Source organism: Alligator sinensis, unplaced genomic scaffold (genome assembly GCF_000455745.1).
Source record: "Alligator sinensis unplaced genomic scaffold, ASM45574v1 scaffold13_1, whole genome shotgun sequence".
In the NCBI taxonomy this organism is placed as follows: Eukaryota; Metazoa; Chordata; order Crocodylia; family Alligatoridae; genus Alligator; species Alligator sinensis.
In genome coordinates this window covers 436,685-453,870 of record NW_005841909.1, presented here as the reverse complement: position 1 = coordinate 453,870, position 17,186 = coordinate 436,685, and the positions used below count along the sequence as shown (strand labels likewise).

The 17,186-nt window shown below is 50.1% G+C and overlaps 1 protein-coding gene across 1 annotated transcript; it reads right to left on the bottom strand.

Moving 5' to 3' along the window:
- Window positions 1-12,941: 12,941 nt before the first annotated feature.
- Window positions 12,942-16,304, bottom strand: OTX2 (orthodenticle homeobox 2). The gene is given in 3 exon segments (XM_014517448.2): window positions 12,942-14,072; window positions 15,505-15,609; window positions 15,863-16,304. Coding segments are annotated over 3 exon segments (1,149 nt in total). The 5' UTR covers window positions 16,286-16,304; the 3' UTR covers window positions 12,942-13,451.
- Window positions 16,305-17,186: the final 882 nt, after the last annotated feature.

The following is a 17,186-nucleotide window of genomic DNA, read 5'->3' as shown; positions in this document are numbered from 1 at the left end:
TATTTTTGCTCTGGTGCTGACAATTTAGTATTTGCGAATTCAGTTCGCATGCTGTTCCACATAGTTAATAAAAATGTTAAATAAAGCCAAGCCTCACACTGCTTCCTGCATGCTACCCTAGACAAATAACCCCACAATGCAAAACATTGCCTTTAATCATGGCTCTTCGTTTGTACTCCTTCAGCAGATTTTTCAGCCCCCATGACAATGCTAATATCTAAATCAGCTTGAAGTAATTTCTCAAATAAGATTTCCTGAGATGCTGGGTCAGGTGTTTTGCTAATATCAGAAACCCTGATACAGGAGACAAGAAATACACATTGAAAACCTTCTGCCTGGCAGAAAGCCGCGCTAGAAGTAAGATCAACCCAGGTGGCAGAACCAGGATGAAGGCTCCATCATGGAAAAGCAGCCATTCAATCCACTGGTACCCCACTGATAGAGAGAAACCGAATCACTTACCCACTCCTCGGTGATCACCAGATTGAATTACTGCAATGCTGTCCATTTAGTGATACCAGTGGGAGGGGGAGGCAAAGTCTACATTTAGCCTCAAATGTGACTACTTGCTGGTCTCTACTACTTGAAGCTTAATACGCCAGCTTTCGATATTCTTTAGGCTTCTAATTTGTTTCCAAATACAATTCAAAGTATTGCCACAGACCTGCACGTCCCTCTACATCCCTGTGCTTGCTCCAGCCCGTTGTACCTCCCTGGAAGTCTTCCAAGCAAACTGGGAGCTAGCATGTTTTGGGCACTGAGAAGGTAGTGCATTGCAGGTCAGGGTGGGCAGGCTTGACCCTTTATCACTTTGGAGGTCCCTCCCGCTGTGACTGGCAGGTCTTTTATGGTGTCAGGCACTGGACCACAGACCTGCGTGCTTAGAAAATATTAAAAGCCTGGGATAAACAGGAGATGACACCAGGGATGAGGCTTCAGCCCTCTGCACCTTTGGGATTGTGTCTGGAAAGTGCAGATGTTTGGCACCGGGCCAAGCATGTTGCCAAGAGCGCTCACTGGGTCTTGTCCACACCTGCTTCTCATGCTGCATCGTCTGAGCCTTTTTTCACGCCCCTTCAGAGGTCTTGTTGCAGGATGCCATCTCTGGAGCATGTCCCTCAGGGCACTGTGTGTCCTGGCAAGTAACCCACCCTCTGCATCATTTCACTTCTCCCAGGATTACTCCTCTTTTTGAACTGGATGGCCTGGAGTCCAGTTCATTATTAAGTCTTGATAAAATCCTTTGGCCAGTCCAGCTCTGCAGTTGGCTTCATGCCCTGCTCCACAGAGTCACTCTTCTCTCCCCTCTTGTATACCAGAAGCTTATGCCTTATTTCCATCACAGAAGGACTGCTATGCGGCCTGGCTGTCATGCGATGCTGCTCATCCCCTCTCCCAATCCTTGACCTGTGTCCTGGCTGAGTCTGGGTCCCTCCTCCTTTAAAAGGGGATGTCACCTCACAAGAAATCTCTTTGCAATTGTCCACTTCTTCACGTCTACCCACAAGAAGCTGGGGGAAGCAACCTCTGTGGCTTATCTAGGCAAATGGTTGTCTTGCTCTCAGGAAGAATGCCAAGAGACAAAAGTGGCCTCCGGTCCTGTTTGCATGAAACCCACTTTAGGGCTAAAATTAACTACAATTTGCAAACCCTAAAGAAAATTAAAACTAATACACACTAGGCATCCTTCATGCAGGTCCATTTCAAGGTTGAGAAGTCCTCTCTGCCTTAGAACGTCCCTTTCTTCCTATTGCCAGCTCTACAGAGGTCATCTCACAGCTCCCGGATCTGACTACAGCACAGACCAGGACTAGATGGGGACACTCATTGTAGGACCTCCTGCTTTGGAGTTACTTCCCATAGCACTTTGCAAAACCTGATTGATTGATTGATTGATTGATTGATTGATGTTCCTCTGGGCATCCAGTGAGGCTCATCTCTTTACTCTGTCTTTGATGAGAGCTGATTGGTAGGTCACCAGCTGCAATCGCATCTGTGGTGGAGGTTAATATCTATCTGCTGTTTAGGTATCATGTTGCAGTCAGCATCAGTCTAATGAGAAACTTGAAGTGGGCATGCTTAGTATGTCAAATCAACTAACATAACTCCAGGGGACAGATTTCTTGCTACAAAATTGTTGAAAAGTCTTATTTTGAAATTTAAAACTTCTACGTCAGGGGGGTTAAAATGGCTTCTGGTTGAAAAGCATAGCAGCCGTTAAGGTTGGTTGCAAAAAGGATGGAGCTGGACTGGTCTCAGTAGTGGCAGATGACAGGAAAAGAAGCAATGGTCTCAAGTTGCAGCAAGGGAAGTTTAGGTTGGATATCAGAAAAAAGTTTCTCACTCAGAGGGTGGTGAGGAACTAGACTGGGTTACCTAGAGAGGTGCTGGACTCTCCATCCTTGGAGGATTTTAAGATCCAGCTAGACAAAGCCTTGGCTGGGATCATCTAGTTGGGGCTGGTCCTGTTTTGAGCAGTGGGTTGGACTAGATGTGACCTCCTGAGATGCCTTCAACCCTCATTTTCTGTGATTCTATGAAATGTAAGGTAACGTCTGGTTTAATAATGAAAACAATGGGGCTGAAATCGAAACAAAACATTTTGTCCTGATCTGAAGACTTTGGGGATATTTTGGTGCTGAACATTTTTGAGATTTTGGGCTTTTCACTTTGATTAGGGATGGGGGGAAAAATCCCCAAATGTTGAAAGTTTTCATGAGACGGGCAAAGTCTTTCCTGTCTAAAACTGTGGATTAAAGCTGTATCCCCACTGGCAATATGCACACTGTGCATCAGTGAAATCACCTTGGGCATAAGCTGTGATGATTAGGAATGATGCGCTGTTGTTATTAAATATGCATAATTCCAGTAGTTCATAAGGGCCCTGGTCTATGTCAAAGCCCTCTTATGTTAGAAGCTATAAACCCACATAATGACACAATGTCTTCCAAAAAGCTGATGAACTAAAAAAGAATATGTAAGGTGGCATTGGCAGTCCTTTCAGGGCCCCACTTTAAGTGCAGAAGCAAAAGGGATGGAGAGTCATTTACATGAAATTCTAGCATTTCTTCTCCTTTCCTTGCCCTCCGCTTCTGTTTCCCTCAGGTCTGAACCCAAGCATTTAGGAGCGATCGAGTGCGTCAGAGAGCACAACAGAGCATACAAGTCTGAAGCAAAAGCCAGATCTACCAGCTTGCATGGAAGGGTAGCCAGAGTGCTTTTTAATTAACCAAATTTTTGAGAGGTGTTTTGAGTCTCTTGTAATCTCCATCCAAATGAGAATGGAAATCAAGCCCAAACATTGTATGTGTGTGGGGGTGGATGGCTGCTCCCCTCCAAAAAATGGAAAATGATGAAAATAAAGCATTTTTTTCCACTAATTAGCTCGATGGGAATCGCTGCAAGAAGGTCTCTGTTTTCACAAAGGCAACTCCTTTCCTCTCATTCCCCCTATAATGATTCTACTTCATGGCTTCCAAATTGTTTAATTGCTGAGTAATTATACATCACATACACTGATTTTATCCTGGCAAGTGCTTGGTGTCAATGAAAGGTATTTTGAGACCAGTGAAAACATATTTACACTAAGTGCTGAGACACTGGAGGGGGAGTTATTTAGAAGACTGTGTGCTGTGGCTTGCCACCTCATACCAGTAAGTGCTCAGATCAGCATGCTTTTTCTGATGGAGCGCGATGGAAGCACAGACTCGAATGGAGGGAGGCTCTAGGTCAGTATTAAAGCAAGGCTTCCTAGAGTCAGTGTTTTATGGAATTATTTATTTTTACCCATGCTTCCTGTTGTGCAGCAGGATAACACCTCCCAGGTTTGACAGTACATCTCCAATGATGGTGATCTGACATTTCTTGGAAGTGTTCCTCAAGCCCATTGACATTATGCCGAATTGATGGTACAGCTCACCTCGGACTGGTGCATCCGGCAGTGACGTGGTCATGATTTAAGGTCATAGGTAAGTGGTGAGCTACAAGCCCTTCACAGCTGAGAGAGGTAGAGAATTGATCCAAGGGCCAGCGAGGGGGTCATCCTACCAGCCTGGGATCAGTGGTGGACACTGGAACTCATCTTTCCTTTCTAGTTTATGCTATCCTGGTTGTATGCCACACGGCTCCGTTATATGCGGGAGCAAGCACTTAGATAGCTGCTTACACTACTTTCCTATCTTATTTGTACCACTGGAGTGACATGAAGGGAACAAAGCGTGGCAAACTTGAAGGGCCACATTCTCCTCTCGTTGAAGGCAGTGACAAAGCTCCTGTGATTTCAGTGCAGTAGGTGGGATGTCCTAATGAAGAAGTCAGCATACGGGTGGATAAGGTAAACCTTTGCAGCAATCCTAAAGGCACCAGCACTGGTTTTCATAGATTTCATAGACATTAGGGCTGGAAGGGACCTCGCAAGATCATTGGGCCTAGCCCCCGGCCCAAAGGGCAGGAAGTCAGCTGGGGTCATAGGATCCCAGCAAGATAAACATGCAAATATTTCTTGAAAGTGTCCAGAGTAGGTGCTTGCACCACCTCTGGGGGGAGTTTTTCTAGGCCTTGGGGTCTCAGACAGTAAAGAAGTTTTTCCTTATGACCAGCCTAAAACAGTTTTGCAGGAGTTTGTGACTGTCGGATCTTGTCTTCCCCTGGCGTGCTCTGGTGAACAGACGTTCCCCCAGATCCTGATGCACCCCCCTTATGTACTTATAGGCTACCACCAGGTCACCCCTGAGCCTGCGCTTCTCCAGCCTAAGAGCCCCATGGCTCGCAGCCTCTCTTCATAAGGCCTATCCTCCTGCCCTCTGATCATGCGCGTGGCTCTCCTCTGCACTCTCTCAAGCTTCTCCACGTCCTTCCTGAATTGTGGAGCCCAGAGTTGGATGCAGTACTCCAGCTGCGGCCTCACCAAGGCTGAGTACAGCAGGAACATCCTGGGTCTTGCTTGAGATGCATTGGTAGATGCAAGCCAGAGTTTTGTTCACTTTGCTAGCTGTGGTATCGCATAGGTGACTCATATTCATCTTGTGGTCAATCATGACCTCCAAGTCTCTTTCGGTCATGGTGCTAGCAAGTGTAGCATTGCCAAGCCTATAAGTGCGACGTGGGTTTTTATTCCTGAGGTGGAGCATCTTGCATTTCTCCATATTAAATGCTATCAGGTTTTCATCCGTCCACCTTGCAAGCCTATTGAGGTTGGCCTGGATCACCAGCCTATCCTCAAGTGTGGACACACTTCCCCAAAATTTGATGTTGTCAGCAAACTTGGCCAGTCCACTTTTCACACCAGTGTCCAGATGGTTTATAAAGACATTAAAGAGCACAGGTCCAAGAACAGAACCTTGGGGGACACCACTAGTCACCAAGTGCCGTGTTGATTCAGTTCCATTAACTACCACTCTCTGGGTCTGACCGCAGAGCCAGTTCTCCAGCCATCAGACTGTGGCGTAGTCGAGGCCACAGTTGCCTAATTTTTCCATGAGGACATCATGGGACACCAGGTCAAAGGCTTTTTTAGAGTCCAAATATATGACATCAAGCTCTTCCCTTTTGTCCAGGTGATACATCACCTGGTCATACAAGGAAATGAGATTGGTCAAGCAAGACCTACCCGCAGCAGTCCTGTGCCAGCTGTCCCTCACAATATTCCTCTCACCCACCTTTGTTATTGCCTAGCTCAGCTCCATGGATTTGCAGTCCCTTGGGTTGACTGACTCCTGACTTACACCCATGCCTGTAAACCCAACCAGGCTCACTCTTCCCAGAGCTACTCGCTACAGAAGGAGGTGAATGTAAGCGAGCAGGGACCTTTGCAAGTGCTTTCTTTGATCACATCTCTTTGCAAAGGCCACCTCTGCTTTGTGGAGGAATTTCCCTCTGTTCTTTTGCATTAACTTCCTTAGATGGGGATAGTGTCTGCTCCTGAGCAGCAAGAAAAATGCAATGCATGTCTAACAGCATGAGTTGTCTGGGCAATACAGCTGTAATTGGAGAGTAAATGTGTTTGGCTGCAAGTAGCCATTGGATCCCAGATATATTGCTTTTCTTGCTCTCAGAAACTTGATGAATATGGGGTAAGGTCTGGGGTTTTGAAGACTGCTCCACAGGAATAGAGTTCCCTGGGCTACAACAAACAGCTCCTTCACCTGCATGGACTGAAACTTATGGATGCCAGACAAGGCTAGGCACAGGCATGGGTGAACCAGGTATCTGCCCAGGGCCCAGAAAGAAAGGGGACCCAAAAAATGGTAATTTTTATTATTATTTTTATCATTATCTCTGGCAAACGTTGGCCTGATACTAAAAGTTCACCTGGGGCCACCAGGAGTCTAGTTACGGTGCTGATGCCAGACTTCATTTCAGCTGGGAGAGTGGTTACTCCCTAGGCTAGAAATCCCCCCAAAAATCATGCAACTGCTGATGAAACCTAATATGAAGGGAAACCGTCAGGGTTTCTGTACAAACAGGTCCACTAGGGAGAAGCTTCCCACCTATGTATGGGAATACCTATGTATGTATGTACTGTATATGCATGTGTATATGTGTGTGTGCATATACAGTATGTGTGTATGTGTGTATGTTCGGGCAAATATCTTGTATGTTTAAATATACAAGTCCAATGTATATGTGCAAAGTGAGAGTGCAGTACATGTATAATGCACATTCAGGTACACTGTGTGTGAAGAGCATGCATGCCTGTGTGTGTATATATAGTGCACATAGTATTTCTGTGTACATTATGTAGTTATGGAGGAAGAAAAAGGAGAGAAATCCTAGCCTATGGTCTACTCTCCCCTGAAGAAAGACCTGCAACATCTGCAGATGGCTCTGTGGCTCAAAGATTATACTCAAGTCACCTGAAGACCCATCAGTGAGCCATGGTAGGGATCATTGAATCAAGGGATTGCCAGTGATGACCAATGATGTGTAGTTATACAAAGTATAGAGAAATGTATGTGAAGTGTATGTATATTTATAGTGTGCAGAGCTTGTGTATGTACATATTGTATCTATAGAGGCCACATAAGGGGCATACTATATATGTATACTTTTTTATATATGCAAACTATACATGCATCCAATAGACATATGCATATCTATGCAACATAGATATGCATATGTGCATACACATGCTCATACATGTGTGTATGGGTGTACATGTCTATACACATGCACATGTGTAGATAGGGTGTTACATGTGCTGGGTCTCTTGCAGCTGGGATGGAGGAGAGCAGCACCCACATGCCCCGCAGCCCAGGATGTCTTGTCTACTACAAGCCATTCTGGTTCCTTAGCAAAAAGCAGGATGCTTTTGCTCCCTGGAAGACAATGCACTCACTGTCTTTGGAGGAAATCCCACATCCAAGCTTTGTGTCTTTGGGATCCATCTCTCCCAGTGGATACAGGGTACTAGCTAGGGGTGAGGTACTCTCTGGGCAGTTGGCAGCACCAAGTGCTGGCTTGGGTATAGGTGAGCTCTGCCATGCCAGGGGTAGTCTCTGCAGACAACTTGGGTAGGGAAGAAAGTGGGGAGATGGTTATTTCGACCCCTCCCAGCTCAAGAAGAGCATCTTCAGCCTAAGTTCCTGGGATGATTAAGATGCATTTTCTTTCCAGTCCGGGGAAAGGGAGACTCCAAAAGCAACTCTCCGGGCCCACTCCTTCCCATTAAGGAGCCTTTGGCTGTAAGCTGGGCCCACACCTCACCCATTAAGCAGCCTTTGGCCATAAGCTGCTCCTAAGCCTGCCCTGGTGCTCCAGCCTGGCTGCTTAGCGCCTGCTCCAGTGCGCGCACCCTCCATTAGGAGCTGGTAATCTGCTATCAAGGCATTTGTGCATTTGCATGTAAGGAGATTGTAATGGGCCAGGAGCCTCAGGGTCCGAAGGGGCTGTGACCAGCTCAGGGCAGCATGCAGGGCTGCGACTTGTGTTATGTCAGGGCTGACTGTGGCTTTGCTAAGAGGTTAGATGATGGGCTGTATAGGATGGCTTGGATAAGGAGGACCCTGTCTCAGGCAGGGGGTTGGACTAGTTGACCTCTGGAGGTCCCTTCCAGCCCTGTCTCACTATGATTGTATGATTTCTGAGATCATCTGCCCATAACCAGCACAACTAGCAGGCACAATGCCCTCAAAACACCAAGGCCCCCCCTAACCTGCTACAGGTAGTGCAGGGGGTGCAGGGACTGCGTCCTGCTGGTGCAGGAGGGATGAAAGTACACATCGGAGATCCAAGGAGAGGGCCATGCCTCTGCTACTGAACAGGGCGCAGGGAGGCTGGTTTCCTCTGATGTACCATGAGGGAGCAGGAGCTGGGATCCTGACCCCTGCTGGGCTACCTCGCTAGGAGGGCCTGGCACAAGACCAGCCCTCGTTAGCGTTGCTGGTCTATTGGGAATGGCTGTAAGTGGGGTGTGGTTGTCATCGTTATTAAGATGGTGGTTATCTTCAGTTGGATGATGGTGATAGCTATGTCTATAATGTCAATGATGATGACGATGACCAGAATGATGACGATAGCCGTGGTGATGGCGATGCCTGGCTAGGAAGGGAGAGGCTGGGCTCGCTGGCGGTTCCCTGTCCCTAATGGCATCTAGCAGGAAGGGTGTGGGCCCAGCTTCCTTTCTGGGTTGGTTTCTGCATTCACTGAGCAGCAGAGCTGGGCTCTTGGGGGCACTGGAGGAGGGATCCACAGCCACTGCAGAGAGCTTGGTGTGCCGCACCTCGTAGACCCCCTTGCCTCCCCTGGAGCAGCTCTTCTGATGCAGTCAGAAGAGCTGATGCCCACGGCTCACAAGTTCCTCTCCACCTAGTTATTTACACCTGAGAGCATGGGGGTGAGCTGAGACGGACTCGTTCTGGGGGCAGGGACCCGCTCACCAGCTTCAGCCCAGCCTGGGCTCAGCTTTGCAGTAGGATCTGACCCCTCGAGGAGCGATGCTGTGGGCCCTGGAGCGCAGAGCCGCAAGCCGCACTGGCTGTGGATGATTGCAGCCCCAGTTCCCCTCTCCCAGGGCACTGGGCAGGGCCCCTCTGCACGCGGGCATGGCTGGAGAGCTGGGCCTGGAGCTTCAGGGCCAACTGATCTCCTCCTGGCAGCCTATAGTGCAGGGGAAGCAAGGTGAGGCTGCTCCCAGGGCCTGACCAGGAGAGAGGGGTGGGCTAGGCTTCCTGTCCCCTCTGCACACACTTTCTGCACCCCTAGCTCTTGGTTGGTCCTGGACCTGGCGAGCTAGCCAGGGTAGGGGCTGAGACTGGATGGGGAGGGGAGCTTTCCCAGGATATCCACATGGCCGGGCTACAGGTGCTATCCCCAGGTTGGGAAGGGGGCTCTGCCCCCAGCCCGGGTGAGGAGTGCTACTGAGCTAGCATCACTGTCTGTGGCGATGCCCAGGGAGCATTGGCTGGTGGCAGCTCTCCTCCTCCTACTGCAGTGCCCTGCCCTGTGGGTTGCTGCGGGCCAAGCTGGGCTGCTCCTAAGAGCACAGAGCCCTACAGCTGCACTGCATCCGGGCCAGTTCCCCCAGGACCCGCCTGGCCTCTCCTTTGAAACTGGGGGCCTTGCTGCAGAGGGTCCCCAGGAGGAGCTGCCAGTGCTCCACCAGGAAGAGCTACAGCAGGAAGGGAGGTTTTGAGCCCAACGGTGGGGGTCTGAGGGTCCAGTCTTGGGGGCGAAGAACTGGGCTGCAGGTTCAAGTCCTGCAGGGAGTAATGGGAGAACAGCAGGGCAAGCCCTGCGGGTCAGAGCAGCAGGGTCCTGGGTTTGAGCTTCATGGGGACAGAGCAGCGGGTCCCAGGTTCAAGTCCCATGGGGGTGAATTTGTGGGGTCACGGGTTCGAGTCCTGGTGGCAGGGGGCGGCCGGGACATCCCATCAAGAGCCCTGGGCGGTCTCTGCTCTCAGGTGGGCCTGGGGAAGCCCCCTCTCCTCTCCCAGAGACTTGCTTTGCCTTTGCCATGAGACCCGCAGCCCCCCACCCCAGTGCTTGCAGGAGGGGAGGAGTGCAGCGGAGCTCGTGCCCTCTTCTCTCCCCCGTCTCCTATTGAGTCTGTAAAATGCAGCTCTGCTCTGCCGATGCGCTGAGCTCCAGCCCACCAAAGTATCTTCCCCCCCTCCCCAGTAATTATTTAATTAGTAACAGATGCAGCTCTGCCCTGCCTTGCCACTGCACCGGGCGCAGAGCTTCAGCCCAGCGCAGCTCTGCCCCATCTCCAGCTTCCTTCGTCTATAAAGCGGGTGCAATGAGCTTCAGCCGGGGCAAGCTTGTGCTCGCTCGGGTTCTTGCTTTCTCCCTAGATCTAGATCGGTCTCTGCATCTCTATGCATCTATCTGTCTTCCTGAGTTAGTCTATAAAGGTGCCTCTATCTCTACCCCACCTTCTGCCACAATAGACGATGCAGGGAGCTTCAGCCCGCAAAGCTTTTGCCCTTTCTCACTCTCTCTGTCTCTCTCCTTTAGTCTGGAAAGGTGCATCTCTACCCTGCTTTCTCACACACTCAACCGAAAAATAAAAGGATTTGTGAGAGCTGTGCATTATTTTTCCATACTTGGACCCTGCATCGTTTCTACAGGAACCTGCATCATTTATGCAAGTGATTTTAGACAGCTAAAATAAAACTCAGAAAAGAAAAATCCAGTGAAATAGAAGAGAGATGTGTAGGCCAGCGGTTCCCAATCTGCCGTACGGGTACCACCAGTGGGACGCAGGCAACCTGTCAGTGGTAGTGTTAACAGATTTATTATAATTACTTTACATGACAAAAATTTGCTGGTGGTACTTAAGGTTGTATTGTTTTGAACGGGTGGTGCGTAGTCTGTGAGTTTGAGAACTGCTGCTGTAGGCAGTAAATTGTGGAGGTTTGGGGAAAGATTTGCTCCTTTTAGTTTCTTTTCACTACTAGAAACTGCAGTGGAGTGACTCTGCCATCAGGTCTGGGCAGTGTGTTACTTTGCATGGTCGGACCCTGCGTCCTGTGTACAGGAACCTGCATCATTTATACAAGTGGGTTTAGGCTGTTAAAAAAAAAAAAAGCAAGACAAAATGATGACATGTAAGCAGGGAGATGTTGTAGCCAGTAAACTGGAGGTTTGGGGAGAAAGTCGCTCCCTTTAAATACTAGAAACTGCAGGGCAGTGACACTGCCATCCGGTTTGGTCAATGTGTTATTTTCCATGCTTGGACCTGCATCATTTATACAATAAATTTAGACTGTTAAAAAAAAAAGCCATGAAATATAAGCAAGAGATTATGTAGGCGGTAAACTGTGTAGGTGTGGGGAGAAAGTCGCTCCCTTTAGTTCCTTTTAACGAATAGAAACTGCAGGCAAGTGACTCTGCCATCAGGTCTGGTCAATGTGGCGATCAAGTGGCTTCAGGGCAGGGAGGAAACTACCCCGTACATCCTTCAGCAAACCAAGAGGGAAGGAAAAAAAGAAAACCAAACCAAACAAACCCACACACACAAGGTCTTTTTTTGATCGTAGGCACCCTCAGAGCCTGAAAAAAATGCACATGGCAGCCTGGTGTATGAGATACATAAATAAAATGCAGGGATTCAACTTCCTCGCTCTTTTTTTTTTTTTTTTGGAAGTCCATTTCCGATGCACTAAAAAAAACAGATCATGATCTGACAGCCTTTCTGCTTGGTTTTCGCCTGGCTGTGTGAGAGAAAGGTGCAGAGAGCAGGTAAAGAATTTTTTTTAAAAGGAGTAATTTAAAAAAAAAAAAAAAACCCCAACAAAAAAGCCCAGCAGCTGACCAGGGCTCTTTGTATTCGGTTCTCAAAATTACACCTTTAAAACTTCACCCAAACTCCTTTGTTCAGCCATCACTTCTGCCTGAATTACTCTCAGATTCGCATTACACACCACCCATCCCCACTTACTGCAGAAAGTTTATAGGAACAGCCCCTTGGCCAAAGGGAATAAGTCTTCGGCTTTTCCCTGTTGATGATGGGCACTGATCTTCCAGTCTGTGCTGTTTCTTCAGAAAATATCAACCTACTTTTCCCCACAACCGGCCTGAAATTCCTACTGCACATTTTCTGATTTTTTTTTTATTAACCTCTGATTTCCCCCCCCCCCCAACAAAAACGGGAAACAGCTGTCGGAGGTTGGTAACTAATAAACTCAGTGGGATAAGAAGCTGAAACGATCCTTTGTCTCCGCTCAGGACAGCAGTGATATTTGCCTCCCCGCTTTAAACTTTGCCTTAAAAAAATAGCTTTTCCCCCTTTCTGCAATTCACTGCGTACAATTAAAATGGAAGACCACCACCAAGTGTGCTAGAACCATTTTAATATAATTATACATATCTGCCAAATCCAGGAAAAAAAACGGTTTATGCATATATATCTTTTTTTTTTTTCAATTAACATCTGCAAGCATAAACGACAATGAATTTCTCGGTTTAAATTCATCAGGTCAGAGCAATCGACCAGTGTCCTGTTTGATTTTTTACTGCTCGCTCTGCCAACAGTAAGATACTACAGATGAGTTTAGTGTCCTTGTGTGTATTCGTTCTTTCTCTTTCATTCAGAGACAGTTTGTTGTTAAAAGTTTCAGTGCAGCTCACCTCTGGTGCAAGGCGATCTTTTTTATTTTATTTTATTTTTAAGATGATAATAGGTAACTCAGTTGCTCTGAATTTCACTTATAATTATAACCTATTTAAATCACAGCAGAACCCCTGCTGATGCGGAGTTCACAGTTGCATACAATACAGGAGATCACAGTTTTGAAGTCTAGCACAGATTAAAAACCACAGATGTACCATTTATATAAGACACACACTGATTGTCTCTTAAAAACTACATATTGACTCCTTATGAACATTATTTCTTCTTTTTTTTTTTTAAATAAAGTAGTGCAGCTAGGACAATCAGTAGCACAACCCACACAGCCCTGAACCAAGGTCTTTCAGTGCCAACTAGCAAGTTGGGCATGAAACAGTTGAATGAGCTTGAGAGAGAAAGAGAAAGAGAGAGACAGAGAGAGAGAGAAGCAGAGAGAAAGATAGAGAGATGCTGTCCATTCCAAAGATTTTAACCAAGGGTTGGCTAACACACTGGAAACCTCTGGGTGAAGGATCTTTCCACACACACACACACAAAAGAAATAAAAACCTAGACAATTTATTTTAACTGGCCCATAGATGGAATGCTCTTCCATTCCTTTCAAACAAAGAAACCCAACAATTGGCTAAAACTATAAAGAACACAGGTTGGTCTGTCTCTTTCTGCTCACTAGATGATCTGTCCACTTAAGGCCGTCTTCCTTCATTTCCACTCTATTCCTTTCCAGAGCTTCTGAGCAGGAGATGAATCTGGATATGATCACACCAACTGTCTCTCTTTTTTCCTCTTTAATTTAACCAAGACCTGACTAAAACGGGAATGTTCAGCCCAGCATGTTTTTTATTATTATTTTATTATCACAAAGGGTTCCTTCAGGCCTTCACAAAACCTGGAACTTCCATGAGGATGTCTGGTCTTTATAATCCAAGCAGTCAGCATTGAAGTTTAGCTTCCAGGAGGCAGTTTGGTCTTTATAATCCAAGCAATCGGTGGTTGAGTTAAAGCCCAAGCTCGAAGCTCCATAGCCCTGGGTGGAGAGGGAGGCTGGGGACTGGTTGAGATGGCTGGTGACTGCATTGGTACCCATAGGACTGAGTGTGGCCCCTGGTCCAGGCAGCTGGTGATGCATAGGGGTCAAGTAAGATCCACAGTCCATACCTCCGAAGTAGGAGGTTGAGCCAGCATATCCTTGGCTATAACCTGAAGCTTGGGTGTAGGTCATAGGGTAGGATCTCTGCATGCAAGAAGAGGAGGTGGACAGGGGATCTGAGAGTGGGGAGATGGAAGCTGGGCTCCAGATAGACACGGGGGCACTGCTGCTGGAAATGGCTGGGACTGAGGTGCTGGAAGGGGGGCTGAACTGGCCACTGGTCCCACTCTCGGAACTTACTTCCCGGGCCGGGGAGCTCTTCTTCTTGGCAGGCCTCACTTTGTTCTGCCCGCCGTTCTGCTGCTGTTGCTGCTGCTGGCGGCACTTGGCTCTACGGTTTTTAAACCACACCTTGAGAACAAGGAGAAAGGGAGAGAAGCCTCTGATTAGTGACATGAGTGACAACTCCGAGAGGGCCAGGGGCGAGTGCCCACGGACTCGTGTATTAAAGCTCTTGTTAGCCGGGGCTGGTTTAAAGGCTGCTGCAAAGAAAGCCTCCGCGGGTCCCGCTCTCTGGGATTATTAGTAATAATAGCAAGTAGGAATGGGCAAATCAAACTGCTTAATAAGGTCACTTTTGGGGGGGAAAAAACAGCCCTCACCATTTGCTACGCTTGCCAGCCTGGGGGCCCCAGGAGCCCCCATTTAAGTCCTATTGAAGTCAAGCCCTTAATTAGAAACAAAGAGCATGATAAATGGAGGAAACAATTAGGGAAACAAAGAAAAATGTGTGTTTAAAAGCGCGTTGTTTGTTCCTCCAACCGGCCATCCCCTCCCTTCTCTCCTGCCGCCCTTCCCAACCCAGCCATCCTGCCCCCCATAGCCCTGCAGGGATTAACAGATGAAGGATGGGATGGGGGGACTGATTAGCTCTGAAGGAGACCAGATCACCCAGAGCTGGTGTCACTGGCGCACTGGGCTCAGGCCTGCTGCCACTAGCTCCCGGCCCCTCCACCTCTCACCTCCCTGCCCTCCAGCAAGGCCTCCGCCACTCTCCAAGGCACTGCCAGCTGCAAGCTATTCCGCATTTGCCTCCACAAAGCCTTGGCCCGTGGTCTAACCAGTTTGCTCAGTGGTGAGAGAAAAAGAAGAGATAATGGACCTTGAGCAGCCTCTCCCTGTGGATTTTCCCAGCTGGCCATCCACAGACCCAGTGCCGACGGCACCTGGGTACCACTCAGCCAAGATAGCCTTCCTCAGCTTATTGCTCTTACTGCAACGGGCCTCTTGGCTGCATGGACACCGGAGGGTTTGGTCACCAAGGTGCCCTAGGGAAAGGCCTCAGACGTGACAATGCAGCCATTTAACTGGAATAACCTGTCCGTGGGGCTCAGGAAAGGCGCCCTGAGGGCAGGGCCTCCAAGAGAAGGCAGTTGGCTCAGATAAAACCTGACCGCTGAAGGGGTGAAGGAAGAGAGGTTTGCTTTCCTTCCATCGGGGGTGTGAGGAGATGTCCCCCAACTACCCCTGGCCCAGCCCTGCAATGCCCCGGGGACAGCATCTGACCCATTCCTCCCCAGCGCCAGCCTCCTGCTCACAAGGGCACCCCCAGAGGCTTCCCCTGCACCTTTCCCCCTTGCCGCTCCCATAGGCAGGCGCCAAAGGAGCCCGTGGAGTCCACAGCAGGCCAAGTGCAGACGCGAGGCAGCGCTTGGACAGGGCCAGAAGGGGACCGGGCGCCCTGTTCCACCAGGGCCAGGCTGGGTGGGGAGGGAAAGGAGGCAGGGTCGTGCCCAGTTGTCAGCGGGGGGCGGAGGGGGGAGTGGGTGGGGGCCATGCTTACCTGCTCCTGGGACTCAGGCAGGTTGATTTTGAGCGCCACCTCCTCACGCATGAAGATGTCCGGGTAGCGGGTCTTGGCGAAGAGCGCGCCCGGGCAGCCCCCCCCCTCCAGCCCCCCACCCGCCTCCTAGAAAGGGAGATGCCTCAGTAACTCCCCCGCACCCCCCACCCCAACCTCTCCCCATCCCCTAGGGAAGGGAGATGCCTGGCTCCGAGGGAAGGGACCCCGGGCATATCCCCCCCCAGGCACCGATCCTCCTGCTCCTGCCCACCTCAGGGAGCCCCCGCCAACCTATTCCAGCCCCGCTGCCTGGACGCGCCGGGGGTTGCAGGGCATGCACCCCCCAGCGCCCAGGGGCCGACAAGGTGAGGAGCTACCTCTCCTTGGCTGCTAAGGCCTGGAGGAGCCCGGCTGGGTGCTGCTTACCAGGGTAGCCGACGGAGGGGTGCAGCAGGTCCATGCCCGACGTGGTGAGACTCAGCCCATTGACGGCATAAGGTGGTTGCTTAAGATAAGACATCATGCTAAAGTTGGAGCGGGGTAGGGAGGAGGCAGCGATCGGGGCCAGGGGAGAGGGGTCTCGACGCCCCTGGGTGCTGGGAGGCAGCGGCTGGGTCCGGCCTGCGACAGGGGCTCTGCAAGATGGAGAGAACAAGGCGGGCAGCTGAGGCTGGCTGTGCCCGGAGCAGGGCAAGGCCTCCCAGCTCCCCCAGGCCTGCAGCATGGGGGGACAGCCTGCCTGGATCCACACATCCCACCCGCAGGAGGGGAGGAGAGGCATTGCCCCCCTCCAGCAAGCGGCAGCCCTCCTCCACGAGCAGCACCCCCACTCCTCCAGCCCCCCTCCCCCGCCTTGCAATGGGCACATTGTATCGCATTTGCATCGGAGGCATTGCCTGGCCTGAGCTAATTGTCTGCAACAAAACTTGATTGCAGCCATTTGCAGACACAAAGGGCTCCTGGCTAAATAAATACTGCCCATCACAAAGCCCATTGGGGGGAAACAAAGGAACAACCCCCCCCAGTCTGTAGCAAGGAGTTGCGTGAGCCCAACTCTTGTCCACATTCAAACCCCCCCCACAAGAAGCAGCCACTTGGGAAGGGCTAAACTTTTTGCATTGAAGGGATTGCTAAGCACCCCCCTTCCCCCCATTAGCACTCTGCCTAATTAGATCCAAGCACCAGGAACAGATCTAGAAGACCTCTGAGAAACTCTGGGCTTAGGCAGGCCGGACTTCAAACTTCCCAACACCAACAAGAGCCAAAAAGCAAGCCTGGCAGGGCTAAGCTCTCCATGCTCGGTGCCCACGGGCTGTGCTCGGGGATGAATGGGGAGGGGAAGGGCGGGTTGGCACACGAGCCCGGGCGAGATGGGGCTCTGGTGTGACCCAGGCCCTGGCAGTTCTGCTGCCAAGTGCATTCAGCCCTCCCTTGCATTTGCACAGGGCGCAGCTCTGCGGGCTTTGAGGACACCGCTGAACACAGAGGGGATGGGGCAGGGGGAAAGACCCCCTGTTACCTGCCTAGCCCTGCACTGCCTTTGCTGCCTCTGCCTCCCCTCCGGTCCAAACACCACTGCTGCCCGGCCCTGCTGCAGAGCGGGACACATCCCTGGCTCACTCAGGCGCTGGCACCGGATAAAATCTCGCTCCTCTCCTGGAAGGATCTCATGACTTCACAAC